The sequence below is a fragment of the Tachysurus fulvidraco genome, chromosome 13, assembly GCF_022655615.1.
Source record: "Tachysurus fulvidraco isolate hzauxx_2018 chromosome 13, HZAU_PFXX_2.0, whole genome shotgun sequence".
Lineage (NCBI taxonomy): Eukaryota > Metazoa > Chordata > Actinopteri > Siluriformes > Bagridae > Tachysurus > Tachysurus fulvidraco.
In genome coordinates, this window is record NC_062530.1 from 23,932,981 (window position 1) to 23,953,708 (window position 20,728).

Here is a 20,728-nt window from a genome sequence, read left to right on the forward strand (position 1 = left end):
CTATATTGCAGTTGTTGCTTAAAAACGTAATTATTTCATTTCATAATACAGCGAGTGCAGAAATTAACACAAAATTAAGGCAAGATCGTGATATTCACAGGCGCTTGCAAATTTTCAAAATGATCGCATCTGCTGCAGATGTGGGTCCAAAGTACCTGGGGGCGGATCTAACGGTCTCCATCAGAAAAATGCAAACAAGAACCTGAAACAAAGAAAACAGCCGAAGCAGAAAGTAGTGACTCATGGCTTTTCTAAGGTAAATTTTAATTCATGTGGATTTTGTGAGTCAAAAAGTTGTTAAAGAGCACACTTCATTTTATTTGCTCAGGGGAAAAAAAAAACCCTCTTCAGAATGAACACATTTAAAGCTTTGGAAGTCCGTGTAAACACGAGACAAAGCACACTATGAGGCTGTGTTTGGAAAGAAAAATGCATTTCTAAGTGGGTCTTTTGTCTGTAGAATACACACACCTGTCCCTGAACACACACACACGCACACACACTTACAGTCCATCGCATGTCAGCCACCTGTTACACAAACACCACTTCATCATCAACTATCTATCTGTCACAGTACAGCTGCATGATGGAAACAATCATTTTATTCTCAATTTATTATTATTATTGAAACAATTCTAATCGATCTAATGCAAGTCAATCAGAACACATCAGAAATGTTAATTAATTGACAAAACTAAAACTTGTAAATACAAATAAAACACAATTATAAGGTACACAACAATAACCCACTCAAAATATGCTCCTACTGGATGGTCCAATGTTGATACTGTAAAGATTTATACCATCAATACTGTAGATTAGTGCCTACGAGCTGCTTTGTTCTGATTGGTCAAGCTCTTGTCACATGACTTGTTTACATTAGTGTGTAGTTTGTACAGGTTTAAGGAGATTTAAGGTGGTGCATGTGTACACTGTGCCACATGTTCGGTCATCAGAGGGTAGCTAAAGGAAACGTTAAGCCATAGAAATTAATTAGTGTACATCAGCTAACAATTATTGGTCCTCAGAATGTTCTAGGAATGTTTGTTTTTGGTTCTTGAAACGTTCCGAGAACATTCCTGTTTAGTTTTTCAGTTTTTAATAGAAATTTCTTTCATTTTTTAATAAAAAATATACAGAAAAATAAATCTTGAAATACTGCAAGCTTTTCTGTGGCATTTTACTGACCCACGACCGGCAGAAAAGAAAGAGCCAGTGCCACAATGATAAGAACCAACACAACATCGAGGATCAGGTTTTTAACAGGTGAAGTGACTCGCTTTTTCCCATGCCCTCTGCTCCTGAACCACTCCACCACTTCTCCCAGGTCATACTCCTTGGGGTTGTAAGTGAGCTCTGCTCTGGCTTTCTCTATACTGAAATAGTGTGTGATTCCAGTCTTGTAAACTTCAGCACGTGTCAGAAGAGGTTGGAAGTTGTAGACATGGCTGACGGCGCTGTGAAAGATCTCTGTGAGGAATGCGAAAATGTAAATGAGAGAAACCGGAAGCCGCAGTCTCGGGAAGGAGTAACCCAGACCTTCCACTAACGGCCGAAAGAACTCAAAGTTGTTGATGGGCCGGCCGTCTGAGATGAAGTAAGCCTGTCCGGCAGCACGATGCTGATGTCTCTCTGTTAACGCTTCTGCAGCTAACTCGTGCGCAGAGACTAGGTTTTCAACATGGACAAACTCCACCAGACTCTCAGGATCCCCATACACAAACCTAAAGAGGCCTCTCTCGATATATCCCACAATCCTTGGAAGATGTCTTTCCTCTCCTGGACCGTAAATCCCAGCTGGACGGAGAGCACAAGTTCGCAGGACACCACCTTTGAGTGCTAGAGGCGATCCATTAGCTTTTAGCACCAGTGTTTCTGCTACAGACTTGGTCCTGGAGTAGTGGTCGGGATGGAGGTGTAAAGGCAGATAAGGAAGAGTTTCGTCGCCCTTCTTTATGACCTGACCGCCGAAGACCACGTTGAAGGTGCTGGTGTACACCAATCGAGGAACCCGGAGATCCACACACGCCTGAATAACGTTTTCGGTCCCCTGAACGTTTACTTCTTCAATCAGCTTTCTGTTGAGTTGCTCTCTCCCAGACATCCCATACGATGCAATATGAAAAACGCAGTCTGCGCCGTGCAACGCATTTAGCACCTGTGAAAGATCTCGAACGTCACCCTGGATGAACTCCACACCCTCGGGCAATGCTTTACTAGGCGGCCTGACATCAAACAGGACGACTCTGGAGGACTTGTTGCTCAGAGCGCAAGCAAGACTGTGTAAAAAATAAAAGAATTATCAAAATAAATGCATAATTTTTTTCACATTATTATCATCATTATTAATAATAAATGAACACTGTTGATTTGATATAACTAACAAATAACACTGTATATTTTTATACTAATAACTTCTTTCATTGACAGGCTGGTCACTGATAATTTCATTAAATTAAAATTACTCACAATGCCATCTGAGTGCCTGAAAATAATAATGATATGTTTTTCATCACTGTCTAAAGAGAGCGATGCAGCTGGGCTTTATGTAGAGATCATCATCTTTGCAGTCAAACAGATCAACTTCCGAAGCTTCAACTCCTTGTGTTTGTGATCTTGCAGATCCCTAAGTAACCCAGTGCAGCTGAATTGCATTCTTTGAGTTCATTACTTCTACTTCTCATTAGTATGATTTAACTTCTGGAAAATGGTGAATAAGGGAACAAAAGTTCTTGCTCGATTGTATTAGGAGCTGACCGTTATCTCTTGTATTTGATTTTTCCCCTATAAACACCATTGTAAGGACATTAGCCATAGCAATGACCCCCTGTGATGTCAGCATGGACACAAATATCTCACATGGATGACAAAAAAAATGGAAAGATTATCCAGTTTATGCTTACATATATACTTATATCTATATATAACATACTGTACATATGCTACATATTTACCTGCACTTGTCTATTTGCACAATTGCTACTCATTGCACTTCTGGTAGATGCCAAACTGCATGCATGCATCTATCTGTCTGTCTAGTTTACCTTTAAGTAAACATTAATCAGTTAACCATGCAATGGTTAAGTGTCTCCATCTAGCGGTAAATGTGGGTACTGCATCGACTTAACTCTAATCATGAATCATTTAACGTCTAAAAAACTACCTTTCACTAATAAGTATATAAACATATATACACACATCTGTGTGATTCATTAATTAGAGCTTAATTATGACATACCGGAAGCCAAAATATCCTCCACCGCCTGTAATGATGTATTTGTCGACATGCATCTTAAACACAGAGATGAACACTGAAGAAAAGAAGAAAAAAAAAAAACATTATTTACATTTTGCACTAGTTTGCATTAATAAAGATTACAGTAGTTACAGTTATTTGTCATTACATTCACATGCAGCGATGCACTTCCGCAGTCCACAAAACGGTTTCGGTGCGAAATACTTTATGCAAGAATAAACCCGAAAGTAAATAAGCACTAAAAGCTTTAATCAGGTAAAATGTGTTTAATGTACCGAGTCCTGTGTCTACTTCATCTAAGTTAGAGCAGGAAGTACGTGCTTCATTCTGATTGGCCAAGGTCGTGTCACGTGACTTTATTCGTAACGGTTATATCAATTCAATATGGCGGTTTAAAAACAAATGATTATTGGTTATCAAAACAATAAGAATGTATTTGTCTTCTTCTACTTTGGGTTTTTCCTGTTAGGGGTCACAATTACCTTCATGTCCTCTTTTAACACATCCATATATCTCCTCTTTGTCCTTTCTCTTGACCTCTTACCTGGCAGCTCCATCTCCAACATCCTTCTACCAATATAACCATCTCCCTCCTCTGTACATGTCCAAACCATCTCAATCTATCCACTCTGACCTTGTCCCCAAAACAGCCAAACTGAGCTGTCTCTCTGATGTGCTTGTTCCTAATCCTGTCCATAATCGTCACTCCTAAAGAGAACTTCAACATCCTCATCACTGCTACCTCCATCTCTGCCTCATGGCTTTTCCTCACTGCTACAGTCTCTAACCCATACAGCATAGACAGCATTGCTGGTCTCACTACTGGCTTCCACACCTTTCCTGTGATTCTTGCTGACACTTTTCTCCACCCATTCCAACCCAGTGTGATGAGAGTGTAGAAAAGAGGTGAAGAGGCAAGTGCTCTTCACCTCTTTTACACTCCCGTCACACTGGACGGTTGACCCCAAATACTTAAAACTTTTGCACCTTCTTGACCTTAGCTTCATGTAACCTCACTGTTCTACTTCCCTCCCTCTCATTCATACATTCTGCCTTACTAACGACCGACTTTCATTTCCCAGAGAAGGTATTTATAATGTTCCTATAACTTTTTAAAAATCGTAACCTTTTATGAACCTCGAGGTAACTCAGGATTGTTTACAGAAAGTTCCTATTACTTCCCCACAATTAAAATTTTTTTAACCTCTTGGGAACCTCACAGTGACTCCGGATTGTCTGGAGAACCTTGCAGTAAACTGAAAAATGTTCCCATAATTTGCTAAAAGTTTGGACCTCTCTGGATCTTTTGCAGTTACCTGGGTTTGCTTGCAATAAAACTTTCTCCTAAAGATTTGAACATCTCGAGAACATTGAATTCAGATATACGCTCTTTTATCCAGCACTTGTGACTGGAACAGCAGCATACAGGAAGATGTCTGGCTTCTCGTGTATAGTTTTTCCTTGTCTATGTTGTCTTAGACATATGAAACCGGAATCTGAAGTCAAGAGAATCATATTCCAAACGTTTAAATATGGATATATATTTCAATAAACAAGAAGACGAACAAACTCAAGTAAAAAATTAGAGTAGAAATAAATGTTTTTAAAATCAATTATTGAATGAATGTGAGGTGATTTACAAAAGGAATAGTTTTTTTTACACACAATGAAAGAGATTTACATCTACATCAACAAAAACAAAACTAACAAATCTGTAAGGAAACAAACTCTATACATCAGATGATGAGTTTAAGATTAAACATCATACGGAAAGTGTTTCTGATTAACAGTATCTTGAGAGTCACAGCTGAGTCATTTAATCTTAAATCATCAACTTGAATCAATCAGTGATTCTACTCATTTATAGGTTTTGGTTAAAAAAGAAACTAGTCTTACCTCCAAGAGGATATTTTAATAAAACAAAATTAATTTCAAACCTGGGTATTTAATCAGAGTTTTTTCTGAATATATAACAATGACTCCGAGTTTCATGATACACAAAATGTAAACAATGAGTAAATTCACAATATAAATACAAACTGTTAAAAACAATAAACAATAAAATAAAGTAAAAAATAGCAAAACAGTATATAACTGAATATAAATTAGTGAGAATTTTTACACCACATTGATATTTATCTTGTTGCTTAGAACCAATGACAACATATATGTTGCATAGCTGCAATACTGAATTATTATTATTATTATTATTATTATTATTATTATTATTATTATTATTATTATTATTATTATTATTATTATTATTATTATTATTATTAACTCATAAGACATGGGTTAGCATATTAATTTGCACTTTATTTATAAACCATCACTGCTTGGTAATAATCAAATGACTATAACCTGAATATGATATGATATGAATTGATTAGAATGCCAAATATAATATAATATAATATAATATAATATAATATAATATAATATAATATAATATAATATAATATAATACAGAATATCAATGAAGAAAAAATAAAAATCTAAAACTTTTTCTGAACTTTATTCGAGTTCTATATTAAAGGCATATACACTTAATCCCACAGATAAAGGACTCATTTAGGGAGCTAGTATTAACTGTAAAACATATATATGGTGAGCCCAACGTGCCTAATGAGAGTGATAAAAATTCTGGACCGTTCTAATTTATTAGATCTAGATTCTTGCAATCTAACATCTTCACTTATACACACTTGGTTAGATTTTTATATTTTGGACTCCTTTAAACAAAATACAGAATGTTCAGTAACTTCTGGCTGCTTAGCTGAATTATAGAGCCGATAAATCTTTGTATTTTTTCCTCAAAACTGCAAGCCAAACTGTTTTTATACCAATACTTCCTCATCTATTTATGAGATCAGTTCTTGTACTGAAAGTTAGTCTACATGTATTCACACATAGTTATCAAACACTCAATCACACACTGAGCTCCAGAATGCTGTTTTCAACAAACTGCCAGCAAACTGGTTCATTCAATACCCTTAACAAATCAGTAACCTTTACATTTTTAGAAGATGAAAGAAATCTTGGCAAATTTTGCATTTAAAATGCAGAATCCAGATAATTTGGTAGAACAGGGTGTCCAGGGTGTGTAGAACGTCAACAAGAAGAAGAAGCGTTCGTCTTTAAAAACAAAGAGGTTTTACTGTTGTGTAATGGAGCCACTGCTCCCACTCTTTATTTGATTATTTTTCTATAACACTATGTCCTCTTCACACAGCCCAGCAATTTCCCAACAATTATATTTTCAAATCATGAAAGAAAGACATGTTGTACTTTTTAACCTCTAATAGTTACATTTAATCATGCAAAACGTGTGCAAAACAAGTTTGCTCCTGTTTTCGATAATGTTGTAGCAGCTATAAACTGTCACGCCCACACCTTTAGCTCACGTTACATTTTCGGCTCTGATTCTTATGAAACTCCTTCTATAAAATGTTAACTTCACCATATTCACAATTATTACACAATTATTATAGACGTAATAACATGCTGGTATAAGCAAATTAACATAAACCTGTGATTTGCTGCCATAGCTGTTATAGAAAATTAATTACACCCTCTGACCAATCAGAATCCAGAATTCAACAGTGTAATAATCCGCTGCAATAAATACGGAAGAAGCAAATTTCCTTCAATGCAGTATGAACCTTTGTTTTGAGAAATATTTTTTAGGACACCATCGAAATATCTAGGAATATAAGAACAATTTTGTCTCTTTTCTTTGCCGTATTGAATTCCTGTCCACTTTACTCATTGTGTTTGTCCATGAGACGAGGCAGCTTCATCCTTTAGCAACAAACAGAGCTTCTGCTTGTCCATTAAATCACCATAGACTAGTGGGAACCTTCTGTATTGAGATGTTCTTCAGAATGCTTGCTCATATGTGAATGGATAAGCTTCATATAATTCAGCTTATTTAAGAACAGTATAAGCATTATAATCTAAAGTTGGGATGACAGGAAAACGTATAGATAAATAATTTGAAGTGTCTTCGCTGGATGTGTGGAAACAGTTCTGACTGTGAAATACTGTGCGAGAGCCACATGTCCTGGAGTCCTTCGCTTTCTCTTGAACTAAAATGAACTAATTTAATTCTACATTAAATATTATACACACACTATGAAATTCCATACGGATCTGTCCGGTTCTTCAGCTCGGGTTAATGACGGAGCACCATGTGATATGTGTATTTGGCACGCTATAATCATTCCCTTTACACCTATAAATAAATCATTAAAAAATTAACGGATGCTCTTTTCCTGGATCTCCAGCTCAGGCAAGTGTTGTACAAAGTGCATTCAAGGCCCCAGACTGTTTCTTTAGAGCATCACATTGCTGCCCTTTTGCTTTCCATCTGCACCCTAAAAGCAGAGCGTCTTGCTGTAATCCGCGTCTGCTGATACAGTATATGGCCTGCCAGCGAAGGACTTGGCGTGGGTGATGTCACCATGGCATCCGTCCTATCTGTAGCTCCTGTGTGTCGAATGTCTCTGTGCCACTCGCGCACACGAAGCACAGCATGCCTTCTTATAGTAATCGTACACACACAGGCGGGCCTGGACCACCACATTGCAATTAAAATATTTGTCTTGACACTTTTCATCTGGGGAAATAATTAGAAAAATGATTTCAAATAAAAATTTGGTTACACAACTGTAACTATGCAATGTACATTAAATATTCAAAATCTATTCAAATCATTAAATGAACTTTATTATTACATTTATACATAATATAACTCTCACTTTCTTTCTGACATTATTATTATTATTATTATTATTATTATTATTATTATTATTATTATTATTATTATTATTATTATTATTAATTGACATTATTTATTAGCATTAGGCAAAGATATTACATCAGGTCTAGAAATTGAGGACAGTGTGTCATATTTTCTGTGTTTTCTTTCCTCCAGAACACACTAATCCACCCACTAATGCATCTATACTTGAAGCAATGAGAACATCAAGCTGTGGTCCTGTACACACACACTGTACATATATATGAGTATATGTTTGTATATTTGTGAGTATATTTTTAATTGAGAATGTGTATATGAGTCTATTTTTGTATAGTATAGTATTGATAGTATAGCTGTGAGTATATTTGTATATACTTGTATACTTTTATAGTATATTTGTAAATATGTTTGAAGGGGAAGTGATGGTTTGAGGGGGAAGTCGTGGCCTAATGGTTAAAGAGTCTGACTCCTAACCCTAAGGTTGTTGGTTCGAGTCTCGGGCTGGCCACGACTGAGGTGCCCTTGAGCAAGGCACCGAGCACACCCCCCCCCCCCCCCCCCCAACTGCTCCCCGGGCTCCGGGCGTTCACGGTGTGCGTTCACGGTGTGCGTTCACGGTGTGCGTTCACGGTGTGCGTTCACGGTGTGTGTGCACTTTGGATGGGTTAAACGCAGAGAACAAATTCTGAGTATAGGTCATCATACTTAGCTGTATGTCACGTCACGTCATGTATAGTAATGTAGTACAGTATATCAGAGTATAGATTTAACAGCTCACCAATCTGTGGAACGCAGGGTCCAGGGCTGCACTCCTCTTTGTCCTCTGGTTTCAGCTGTTCTTCACATCCTTCACTCGGCATCATATCATCAGAGAGACAGCGAACTTCCCGCACACGAAATCCCCCTTCACATGTCTTTGAACACTACACACACACACACACACACACACACACACACACACACGCACACATATACACACACAAACGCACACACACATAGAAATTGATTTGGGAAAAACAGGTAAATAATTCATTTTTGCAATGTGTGTGTGTGTGTGTGTGTGTGTGTGTCCACATTACTCACTGCACTCCAGTCAGTATAGTACCACTTGGCTCCACAGGCCTTCACAGTGCAGCTCTGTTGGCTGAGAGGTTTATCCAGAGAAGAGCATTCATAGAGTGGCATCACCATATAGTTCTCCTCAGACTTCAGCATACACACCACTGTCCTCTGCTGGCTGCCTGCTCCACACGCCGCTGAGCACTGATCACCCAAACACACCGTCCAATAACAGAACAATCACTTGCTTCATCACATCAAGTTTATACTTATTTAAGGTGATGGTGGTGTATGTGTGTGTGTGTGTGTGTGTGTGTGTGTGTGTGTGTGTGTGTGTGTGTGTGTGTGTGTGTGTGTGTGTGTGTGTGTGTACGTGTGTATAAACTCACCTGACCCCAGGGCCCAGTGAACCACTCGGTACGGCTTTCACACGGCCCATTGTGACATGGCTGAGCCTGAGGGGGGCGCTCCGTACCACAGCCCTCCAGAGGCACACTGCTCACCAGGTTCGAGAGACACACAACACTACGGCTTCGCACACCAATGCCACAGTCTGCCGAGCACTGGCACACACACACACACACACACACACACACACACACACACACACACACACACACACACACACACACACACACACACACACACATATACGTGTTACTATCTGCAAAGATCTTGCTTTGATATCATCATTAATGCAGCATTATTATTACTGCTTCTATACTCCACTTAAATCTAATACCATCCTTAACCTCCGTAACCAAAAGAAAACCTTCTGCACCTTTGTAGATAAAAGCTTCTTGTTTTGTAATTTAAAAAAAATGCGACATGTCCCAACAGACATCCATCCATACAAGACTAAGACTGAAACTCTCAGATGTCATTGTCACTGATGTCAGCCTGTCATTCCTGTCATTGTAAGGACATTTGAACCTCAAGAAGATATCAAAACATCATTCCTAAACACACTGAAGTATTACTGCAACATTGACATTATCAGAAGTATCACATGACGTTATGGCTTTTACCTGCTCACCCCAGTCTGTGTAGAACCAGCTCTTAGCACACGGCCCCATGTCACAGTTCTCGATGTCACGGGGACGAAGATTCATATTGCATTCTTCATCCTGCACAATATCTCCTACGTTACTGACGCAGTGCACCTCACGCGTTCTCTGACCTACACCGCAGGGCATGGAGCACTGACCCACACACACACACACACACACACACACAAACACACAGATACAAGTCTAATTCCTCGATTGACAATCCCCTGATATCAGTGTTTCCTCTGGCCTTGCGATTGAAGATTGTGTTGTGATGGGCAGCTGTCACTCACAGAGCTCCACTCCGAGCGAATCTGCCACTCGCTGCAGATCTTCAGCTGACAGGTGCTGCTGCTCTCAGCACGCTCCAGGTGCTCGCAGCGCTTGGCTGGTACGGTGAGGGTGCGGTTGATGTAAAACTGACGACACAGGATCTGTCTGTGCTGCATGCCGAGGCCGCATGTCTTACTGCACTCTGACCACTCGCCAATATCCCAGCTGCTCGACAAAAACAATAATTCATTACCACTTAATTCTGCTGCTAAAGATTCAGCATGATAAAGATTCCAATTGTAAATCCTGAAGTGTTTCATTTCTCTTATACACAGCTTTTCAACAATTATATGTTTGTTTATTTATTAAAGAACAACTCCTTCTAGGCTTTCCCCTTTTATTTTTACATGTAATGTGGAACATCCACAAAGCAAGTTCATGTTATCCGTCTTAAAGAGGCATCTTTACATCAGACTTTTTCAAAGCGCTGACAATGGAGACTCCTTCCATCATTGTTGTTTAATAATGTACTATAAACCTGTGATTTGATTTACATCCAGAACTACTACTACTACTACTAATCAAGAATTCAACAGTTGTGAACTGCTTATTTTGGTCTTCATTGTACACTTTAGTAAAAGAAAAACCTTATGGGAATATCCTGTACTGTGTGTGTGTGTGTGTGTGTGTGTGTGTGTGTGTGTGTGTGTGTGTGTGTGTGTGTGTGTGTGTGTGTGTGTGTGCGTGCGGGCGTGCGTGCGCGCGTGCGTGTGTGTGTGTGTGTGTTGTTCTCACAATGCGGGACATGGCTGGACATTGCAGGGCTCCTCCTGTGGGCTGGGCTTAGTAGTGCTGTCACAGTGACTGTCAGACACACGCTCGTGAGTGACTCGATGAACACAGCCGAACATAGTATGCCTGATTCCTACACACACACACACACACACACACACACACACACACACACACACACACACACACACACACACACACACACACACACACACACACAAACACATGCACATGCACACACTATACTGTTACATCAATAAGAATAACAATAAGATATGTATGACATATATGTCATGGAGATCTATTATTATACATGTGCCAAAAAATTTAAATAAAGTATAAAAATGCACAAAATATAAAAAAAAATTGCAAATGAAGTTTATGAAGCTTTCTATATGTTAGATCAAGATTTTGCAAATGTCATGAGTTGAGACAAAATTACATTTCCAAGAATGTATAGGAAATGAAGAACCCCAGCACTAAACTGGGCAGTCTTTATATAAAATAAATAAAAATAAAACTCTGAGAATCACGTTAAAGTGTTTGGCTCTGACCTCTGCCACAGGAGACGGTGCAGTCAGTCGTGCCCGTGAGTTTCCAGTTGTGTTCTCTGTGCCTTCGAGGTGGTACCTGGTTGTCAGGTAATTGAGGTGGGGTCCTGTGCCCACCTGTACCTTCGTGTCCATCCTGTTTCGGCCTTCCGCCATACTGATCGTGTCCCGCTCCACCGGTCACGGTGTTACCTACAGAAAACAGAGTACAAACTGATGTACAAATGACCTACAGATTAGTAACAAACAACCGACTAAAATGTTCCATGTTACATTCAGGGTTAATGAGCCAGTGGTGACTCAAGTGTTAAGGCTCTGGGTTGTTGACTGGAAGGAAGATCAGGGTTCGAGCCCCAGCACTGCCAGGCTGCCACTATTGGGCCCTTGTGCAAGGCCCTTAACCCTGACTGCTCCAGGGGCACTGTATCATGTCTGACCCTGTGCTCTGACCCCAACCTCCAAAAAAATTTCACTGTGCTGTAATACATATGTGAGAAAATAAGACGTCAATTTTATTCTATTAATGAGAGATGTAAGGTTGGGTTTGGGTTATATTTAAATACGAGCTTGGGAAAGGATAAAATGTCAGTTAATTAATGTTTACTGTTAGCTAATTCATGTTAGATAAAGACGTTTTTGGGGATAAAAGCAAATTTGGGCAAGAATACCAGTCCTCCTGGGAAGCTCATGTTTACTAGTGGGGAAGTCGTATTTTACGACATCAGGTGTGTTCAAGTCAAATGAACATAATCTTGATTAACTGCAAAAATACAGCAAGGTTTTTATTTCTACTTCTAGAAATAAAGAACAAAGATTGTGCATCGAGTGTGTTTTGCTTTTTCTATATTTTTGATGAATTTATGGAGCTGCTGTACACTTTTTTGTTACATATTATAACAAATAATTATTGTGTTATTGTGTATTGTAGTAATTGTGCTGTAGTTCTCGTGATAATAACTGACATCAGTTTCTGAGAAGAATAAATGTTCAGTTTCAACAAACAGTCAACAAACTCATTTTATTCATTTCTATATTTAAAATATTCACAATAAATTGTTGTTGTAATTGTTGATGTTCAGTTCACCTGAGTTTAAGTTTTAACTGAACATCATATTTTGTGAATTTATTGTGAATATTTTAAATATAGAAATGAATAAAATGATTAATTAGTAACATAATAACCACACTTTACCTTGAAATATAATCACTAGTCACTTATCTAATAACATTATTACATTATTATAACATGGATTCCCCCTAACACTGAAATGTGAACATAGTTAGCAAGTGTTACAGCATGCAGGAAGAGTGTTAGCCGTTGTTGTGCAGTGTGATGATCATCTCACCATCCTCAGTGTTAATGGCTGTGATGACGGGGTTCTCAGAAGGAAGGACGTACTCGTAGTGCACTTGAGGATTGGGCTGCTGGTATATCATCTAAGCCATAAAACCAAGAGGAGAGACAATCACTAAATGTACATTTACATTTTTGGCATATGACAGACGCTCTTAACCAGACAGTGCTTTAAAGTGGTTTAAAGTGGGGATGTGGTAGCTCAGTGGTTAAGGTGTTGGGCTACTGATCAGAAGGTCACGGGTTCGAACCCCAGGTCCACAAGCTGCCACTGCTGGGCCCCTGAGCAAGGCCCTTAACCCTCAGTTGCTCAGTTGTAAGTCACTCTGGATAAGGGTGTCTGCTAAATGCCGTAAATGTAAATGTAAATGTTAAAGTCTATCAATGAATATATTAACACTAGTTCACTAGTTCAAAGACATACCGTCAACCTAATCACTCTGTTCAGTTTTTTTATTTTATTTTAAATATACACCTAAAACAAAGAAAGCACTATTTTTCCTTTTATAAAAAGAACTGTCAGTCTCTCCAGGATTTTGTCATTTTTGCGATCGCAGGAATTAACGCATGCAGCAAATTCTGCAATATTTGTGACGGTCGTGTGACATCATCACAACATGCATTCAGCCAAAGTGTGTGAGAACATGAGTACAGGTCTCATAGAAAGTCATTGCATATGTTTCTTCGCTGCTAGGATCTTAAAAGAAGAATCACGTGCTTTCATTTTTGCAAATTCAAGCAGTTTTCCGCAAAAAGCACAAACAAACAAAAAAACAAAACAAAACAAAAAAAATCAGCCACAGCAAAAATATTGTATTCTATTGTATATTGGACTGTATTCTATCAGGATATGATTATGATCAGGATATCAGGATATTTTTATTATCAGAGTTTCAGCCCAAATATGTCAAATCTGCCACTGCTCGGCTTTTAATCAAGTCTCTTAACACTATCTGCTTGTATCATGTCTGACCCCAGCTTCCTAAGGAGGGAGGAAAGTAATAAAGGCTTCTTCACTTGGATTTTAACAACAGCAAAATCAGGTATAGAAAATATGGACTGAAGCTGATTAAGTTTCAACTGGAATATGATGTAACGAAAGAAAGGATGAAAAATAGTGAATAGGAAAATAGTGTTACATCTACAATCTAAGTCTAGTATATTTTCAGCATATTATAGTATAGTATATCTATACTATACGATCACATTGACTGCATCAAATTTATATTCGTCAGCCTGGCAGGTTTGTCCACACAAATCGATTTAATAAAGTTTCGTAAAGAATAGACAAAATGTAAGCTTAAAGATTTGGTTTTGATGTGAAATTTCACTCACATAGACGTCCAGGATCTCACTGGTTGGCCCTTCTGCTAAAAAGGACTCTCCGGCAGTGCTGCTGATCTCATTGGGCCGTCTGTAAGTGAACATCGTCCCTCCTCCTTCGTACTTTCCAGGTCGGTCGATGGCCCAGTTTCCATTAATGATGGAACGTCCAGAGCGACTCCGCAAAGCTGCCAGGCAAAAAAAAAAGACATGCTAAAACTGGAAGCTCACGGTAAGCTGTTGGAGTGGATGTACAAACATCTGGTTTATTTCATCACAACTAATTATGATGATTTTAAATAATTTGCTGCCGCTACATTATTTAGCGGTTTCATCATCATCTAGAACATATGCTTATGATCTGAATCCAAAGCCATGCAATGGGGTATCAGTGATCTTTTTGGCAATTTCTTCTGACACACAGGGAGTATTTCTGTTTCCAGTTATCTAGTATTGACCATATAACTTTATAACGTAGCAAAATCACCAGAGACATAATTTACAAATTAATTCAGTCAGCAGAAGGCATTAAGAGCAGGGAAGCTTTCCAGGGAAAATTCTTCTAAATTTTCCAACCTCCGTTAAACATCACTTTTCAGCAAAACCCTTGATCCTGCAGACTTTATTTTTCTGTCTTACATAATAATCGGATTTGAAATGTGAACTCCGGAAAAGCTCCGTAATCGTCTGCGCTGACTGAGACTCCATCACAGCAGCATCTGCGGCTTTGACACCGTCATGTTAACAGTGGCCGAGTTTAGAGGAAAATTCTTCTGTTTAATTGAAGTGGTGCTGAACTCAAGTAGGAGAGGGGTGTGAGGGGGTTCTTGTGTGTGTGTGTTTGTGTGTGTGTGTTTGTGTGTGTTTGTGTGTGTGTGTGTGTGTGTGTGTGAGGGTGTGTTATGTGGGGACACTAATGAAAGCATGTTTATGTCCATGACCCCAAGGCAGAAGAGGAAGGAGAACGAACATACGGTCCTGTCTGCAGCGAGCCAGACACACTGCTGGGGCTCGACGTGGCTCTCATTAAAGCAATGTCTCCAACAATAAAGCACTGACATTCCTCCAGTCACTCCTCATATAGCAGGAGACTCTGGTCCTCTCTCTCTCTCTCTCTCTCTCTCTCTCTCTCTCTCTCTCTCTCTCTCTCTCTCTCTCTCTCACACACACACACACACACACACACACACACACACACACACACACACACACACACACACACACACACACACACACACACACACAGATTCTGCCATTATAATCTCAGAAACAGATTTTCTGTGAGTTTACACAGCAGACTTTCAGAGAGAATGAAAGATTCTGCATTCGATTTTTGAGAACATCTTTCACATTTTCACAATTTTAATTGAATCAAACACTTCTGACAAGTGCACCCAGGATTCACAGTAATATTTATAGAGATGCAGTTAATACTAACAAGCTTTTATAAGCTTAATACTTAATGCTTAATAGTAGACATGCTGCTTAATCTTTTGGCAGTTCTCTAGATATTTCAAAAATACAGACAAGTATTGTAATATGCATGAATTTTAATAATATTGTTATTACATTAACTATATATTAACATAATACGAAACTACTGACTAAAACTACTGATGTAGAGATTTATTTAATTATATTTTTCATTACTGTGATCATTATTGCAGCGGTTTGTATCGAGATTTTATATTTAGATAAGAAGTTCTGTCTGTGTGTGTGTGTGTGTGTGTGTGTGTGTGTGTGTGTGTGTGTGTGTGTGTGTGTGTGTGTGTGTGTGTGTGTGTGTGTGTGTAATGCCACTCACCAAGGTAGTTTTGGCTCTTGACCATCTCAGTTATATTGATTCTGGTGGCTCCCTGTGGGATTTCCACGATCTTGTGGTAGCCCACTTTAGACAGGCTGTGCTGGAACAGTCCAGAAACTAGCCGACACGCGGTGTTGTCCCCACCACACACGCCACACTTATCCAGCACTTTCCCTGAACCCAAAAGCTCATCACATCCTGGACTCTGTCACACAAGCAAGAAAAAAGACAGAAAGAGCGTTTCATATGCAGCATCTGCCACTGATTTTCTCAGCACATGATGAGTCGTATAGCCGCCATGGATGTGGGGGAAAGATGTTGAAATGAATCCCAGTTACTTTAGTTATTAACAGAGATGACATGATATGACTTTCTTTTCAAATGCTAATATTTTGTCTTTAAATATCACTTTACAGATATAGAAAAAATACATCACATACCCAAAGCTTTTATTTGACTTTACTTTTAAGTAAATGATTCCACACAAAAGCACTTGATAGGAGAACTCGATATTTTCACAGAAATAGATCAAAATAGCACCAAGAGACCTCTTCCTCTAGCAGAGACGATTTCAGTATTGTATGTCTTACCAGCTTCTAGAGAAACAGTTCACTGCAGCGAAATTAAATGGTAGAACAGGAGAGGTCTCAGGAGTGCTTTGGTTTAAGTCTTCTTTATTTTGTACTAAAGATGTGATACTGAGACCATTAAAAGTGTAATATTATGCTGTTTATATACATTTACGGCATTTAGCAGACACCCTTATCCAGAGTGACTTATGTTTTTATTTCAATTTATACAGCCGAGCAATTGAGAGTTAAGGGTCTTGCACAGGGGCCCAGCAGGGGCAGATTGGTGGACCTGGTACTTGAACCTGTGGCCTTCCGACCAGCAATCCAACACCTTAACCACTGAGCTACCACATCTCAGTCACTGTCTTGTTACTTATTCAAGAGAAAAAAAATAAATAAAAAAAATAGAGAGAGAGAGAGAGAGAGAGAGAGAGAGAGACAGAGAGAGAGAGAGAGAGAGAGAGAGAGAGAGAGAGAGAGAGAGAGAGAGAGAGAGAGAGAGAGAGAGAGAGAGAGAGAGTGTTTGGATGGTAAGAGGATGAACTCTGAATAAAATTTTCATTTAGTGGTAGTAGTTTTAGTAAAGCAAAGCAACCAATAATGAAATGAAGCAGGAAAACAACAAAAGACTGACAGTCCGAGGAGACGCTGGGTCACCTTTAAACCTCAGATGCTGGGTCACCTTCATTTCATTTCATATACTGTACGGCATTTAGCAGACGCCCTCATCCGGAGCGACTTATTTTTTTATACAACCGAGCAATTGAAGGTTAAGGGCCTTTCAGCAGCATCAGGGGCCCAGCAGCAGCATCTTGGTGGACCTGGGATTCAAGTCATGACCTTTTTATTAGTTGAACACCTTAATCACTAGGCTAGCACATCCCACCAACACCACCCCCCTCCCCTCCAACAGCAGGAATAAGAACACAGATGCATACATACACATCAACTCTCTTTCTCTAGCTCTCTATGTCTTCTTCCATCTCTCTCTTTCTCCCTCTCTCTCTATGCCTCTCTCCATCTCTCTCTCTCTCTCTCTCTCTCTCTCTCTCTCTCTCTCTCTCTCTCTCTCTCTCTCACACACACACACACACACACACACACACACACACACACACACAGACACACACACAGAGACACACACAAACACACACTAGTAAATGGATTTATCAGAAATGATCCAGAATCCAGAATGACTTTAAAGCTCAAAGCTGAACACCCGAGGGTTAAGGATGTTAGAGAGCTAACCTCCTATCCACTAGTCGAGAACGCTTTCCTCTGATGTACCACTTTCACTTCATTCCAAACATCAAACCCAACCTGCTATATCATATTCAGCATGCTCTTGTGTTACATCATACTACAACTGACTACATGTTTTTTAATTATTAGGCCTTAAAATCCTTTAAATGGGGGTTTAAACACACAACCCCATGCATGGAGGGCTAAAACACACATGGACCTGGATTTCCAATCTTAAAAGAAAAGAGTTTAGAGAGCAAAAAATAATGAAGGAGATGATTTAAAATTGATCTCTGACTATGTTTTTAAGCTCTGACTCTGGAGAATCCTTCCATAAATGTGAAATAGAATGCAAAATATATTTAATCATTGCATGACAACAATAAATGAACCTTGTCTCACTTGATGATATCAACAATTATGGGGATTTAAAATCAGTTTATGTAAAGCATTTGAAGTGAGAGCAAGAAACTGTGAAAAGCTATTGATGTAGAAATACAGATGTTTTCTAAACAAATACATTAATATTAACCTGTGATTTGCAGGTCATTTGTAGTCGAAACTACTGACGATATAAAAAAATAAATAAGCTTTTAGAAAGACTTTTTCAGCATCTATATTAAATCCACCAACAAAATTGAGACGTCTCATAATACAAAACAACCCTCAAAGGCATAAAGCCGAGAACGGATCTAATAGTTTCTCCTTTTGCTGAGGTTCCCAAGGGCCCATTTCTCTCTCTACGATCTGCTCTCAGTGGGTGGTGGTCCACCGTCAGGCTCCAGAAGAACTACAGATGAACCAAAGTAATGATTTAAACCTTCCTTGAGATCCACTTTCAGCTGGAGACGGTTAGGCTGGTCGCTGGTCGTGGGCAGCCTGACTCCCCTCGTGAATTCTGCACCATTAGTGCTGGAATAAATAGCAGTGGTGTCTGTGCGTTCACTGTAAAACTCAGATTTAAACAAGAAAAACGACTATCTCGATTCGTGCATCTTGTTACTTTATTTATGCTCATTCATCCTTTTTCTTATTCATTCTATAAGTTATGAATAAAATCTATTAAAATTTTAATGAACTGAAAAACGCATTCTTGTTGGATCGATCAGCAAAACTTTAAAATCCAACCATGAATAATTGATTAGTCTGTTTTTATACAAGCTCCTCCCTAGAAGGATTCATAAAAAAACATACGTGTGAGTGAAAATGCTCTGAAATGTTCTGCACTGCTTTAATTAAATTCCTTGCCTTTCAGAAGTCTGCAGCAAAAAAAAAAGTCCACATACTGAACCTTTCAGCATCAGCTACTCTGCAAGATTAAAATGAAATTATCAGATGTGGCACACTTTACAGCTCATTTAGCAATAAGCAATGTTGTGCAAAAATGTTTAATCGGATCGACGTAGCTGCACAGGCATACAAGCTCATTGTTGTGTCTGGGTCAGACGAGTTCATGGTTCAGATGATTGAGCGAGAAAAGGTCGGTGATCGGAGATACTTCCTGATGAGAATGACAGAGACTGCAGACTTATACTGGCAGTCAGTTATATATAGTCAGTTTGTGGCCAAGCCTCAAACGAAGAACGCCAAACCGCCAAACATCTAATGTAGGTTTTTGTTTTCTACTTATAAGATCTCATGAGGAACATCTGAACCGGCTGGTCAAGTTGTCTACAAATCAAAAATACTTCAGTTTTAATGAGCTAGAAGAAAAATCCCAAGGAGTAATATCTTATTTCTAGCCATTTATGGGAAAAATCTCTCTGGATCGATCACAGATATAGCAAAAGTTAACATCCCCATGGTTTTTAGTTAAAAAAAAGAAAAACATATTACAAAACATCATCTAAACAGCTTAAATAAAATTCCTACTACCATTAGTTAGTATCTGAATGCCTCATTATTTATTCATGTCCATAAATAAGACATAAGCTTTGTATCATAGTGCTTGCACTTTTCACTTGACACAATCACAATAAATATGTTCATTTCAGATTCCAGTTGTTTTTAAAGGTTTTTTTTTGCCATCAATTTTTTCAAACAAGCCAGTCATCCCCAATCAGAGCTCATGTCCGTAGCCCAGAAGCTAGCCTCTGGTCTTATGAGCTTCCTTCAGCTAAAGCTTTTAGATAAATGTGTTATTGGCCACAGTGGACGATCTGCTCTGACTGAAAAATCATGTACAGTTTAGATTACAGGCATCCGAGTAAATCTACAGAAAACTATATAGAAATCTACTGTCAAATTAACTCAGATGCTGGAAGAAAACTGCTGCCTTGACTCATTCATTGGGCTGCAAATGCGGTTTATTTATGTCCATTCATTAAGTTATTTTTTAACCAAATGATAAAATCATGAAGTGTTTTTCAAGTATATAAAAAAATAAAACCTACACAATGCTCATTTGATTGAGATTTTTGTAGGTTTTTTTTTATTTATGTGAAAAACTACACAACTCTCATTTGATTGAGATTTCATGTGTAAATGTTGGCATAAATATATCTTAAAGTGGGCAGTAATGGCTCTGGTGATTAAGTGGTTAAGGTGCTGGGTTGTTGATAGGAAGGTCAGAGTTTAAACCCCAACACTGCCACGCTGCCATTGTAGGGCCCTTGAGCAAGGCCCTTAACCCACCCTGCTTCAGGGTACTGTATCATAGTTGCCCCTGTACTCTGACCCAAACCTTCAAAG

At 38.7% G+C, this 20,728-nt stretch overlaps 2 protein-coding genes across 6 annotated transcripts in view; both read right to left on the reverse strand.

Annotated features, from left to right (window-relative positions):
• Positions 1 to 247: 247 nt before the first annotated feature.
• Positions 248 to 7,316, reverse strand: sdr42e1 (short chain dehydrogenase/reductase family 42E, member 1). Of its 4 annotated transcripts, XM_027161236.2 has the most exons (4): positions 3,405 to 3,586; positions 3,239 to 3,311; positions 2,470 to 2,626; positions 248 to 2,279 (listed from the first exon to the last, which is right to left on the reverse strand). In XM_027161236.2, the coding sequence occupies exons 3-4, from the start codon at positions 2,511 to 2,513 to the stop codon at positions 1,181 to 1,183; spliced, it is 1,143 nt and encodes a 380-aa protein (XP_027017037.1). In that variant the 5' UTR covers positions 2,514 to 2,626; positions 3,239 to 3,311; positions 3,405 to 3,586; the 3' UTR covers positions 248 to 1,180. The 4 variants fall into 4 exon arrangements, with proteins under 4 accessions (XP_027017037.1, XP_027017035.1, XP_027017036.1 ...); XM_027161234.2 differs by lacking the exon at positions 2,470 to 2,626; XM_027161235.2 differs by lacking the exon at positions 2,470 to 2,626 and having other exon boundaries at positions 3,532 to 3,568.
• Positions 7,317 to 7,731: 415 nt separating this feature from the next.
• Positions 7,732 to 20,728, reverse strand: part of adamtsl7 (ADAMTS-like 7) — a 44,162-nt gene continuing 31,165 nt past the window's right edge. For both annotated transcript variants that reach the window (XM_027161319.2, XM_047822666.1), the window contains 11 exons: positions 16,224 to 16,428; positions 14,432 to 14,607; positions 13,089 to 13,179; positions 11,746 to 11,934; positions 11,195 to 11,324; positions 10,420 to 10,624; positions 10,106 to 10,279; positions 9,467 to 9,640; positions 9,102 to 9,281; positions 8,797 to 8,941; positions 7,732 to 7,874 (listed from right to left, as the gene is read on the reverse strand). In XM_027161319.2, coding sequence (XP_027017120.2) covers positions 7,732 to 7,874; positions 8,797 to 8,941; positions 9,102 to 9,281; positions 9,467 to 9,640; positions 10,106 to 10,279; positions 10,420 to 10,624; positions 11,195 to 11,324; positions 11,746 to 11,934; positions 13,089 to 13,179; positions 14,432 to 14,607; positions 16,224 to 16,428 — 1,812 coding nt within the window. The remainder of the gene's footprint in view (positions 7,875 to 8,796; positions 8,942 to 9,101; positions 9,282 to 9,466; positions 9,641 to 10,105; positions 10,280 to 10,419; positions 10,625 to 11,194; positions 11,325 to 11,745; positions 11,935 to 13,088; positions 13,180 to 14,431; positions 14,608 to 16,223; positions 16,429 to 20,728) is intronic.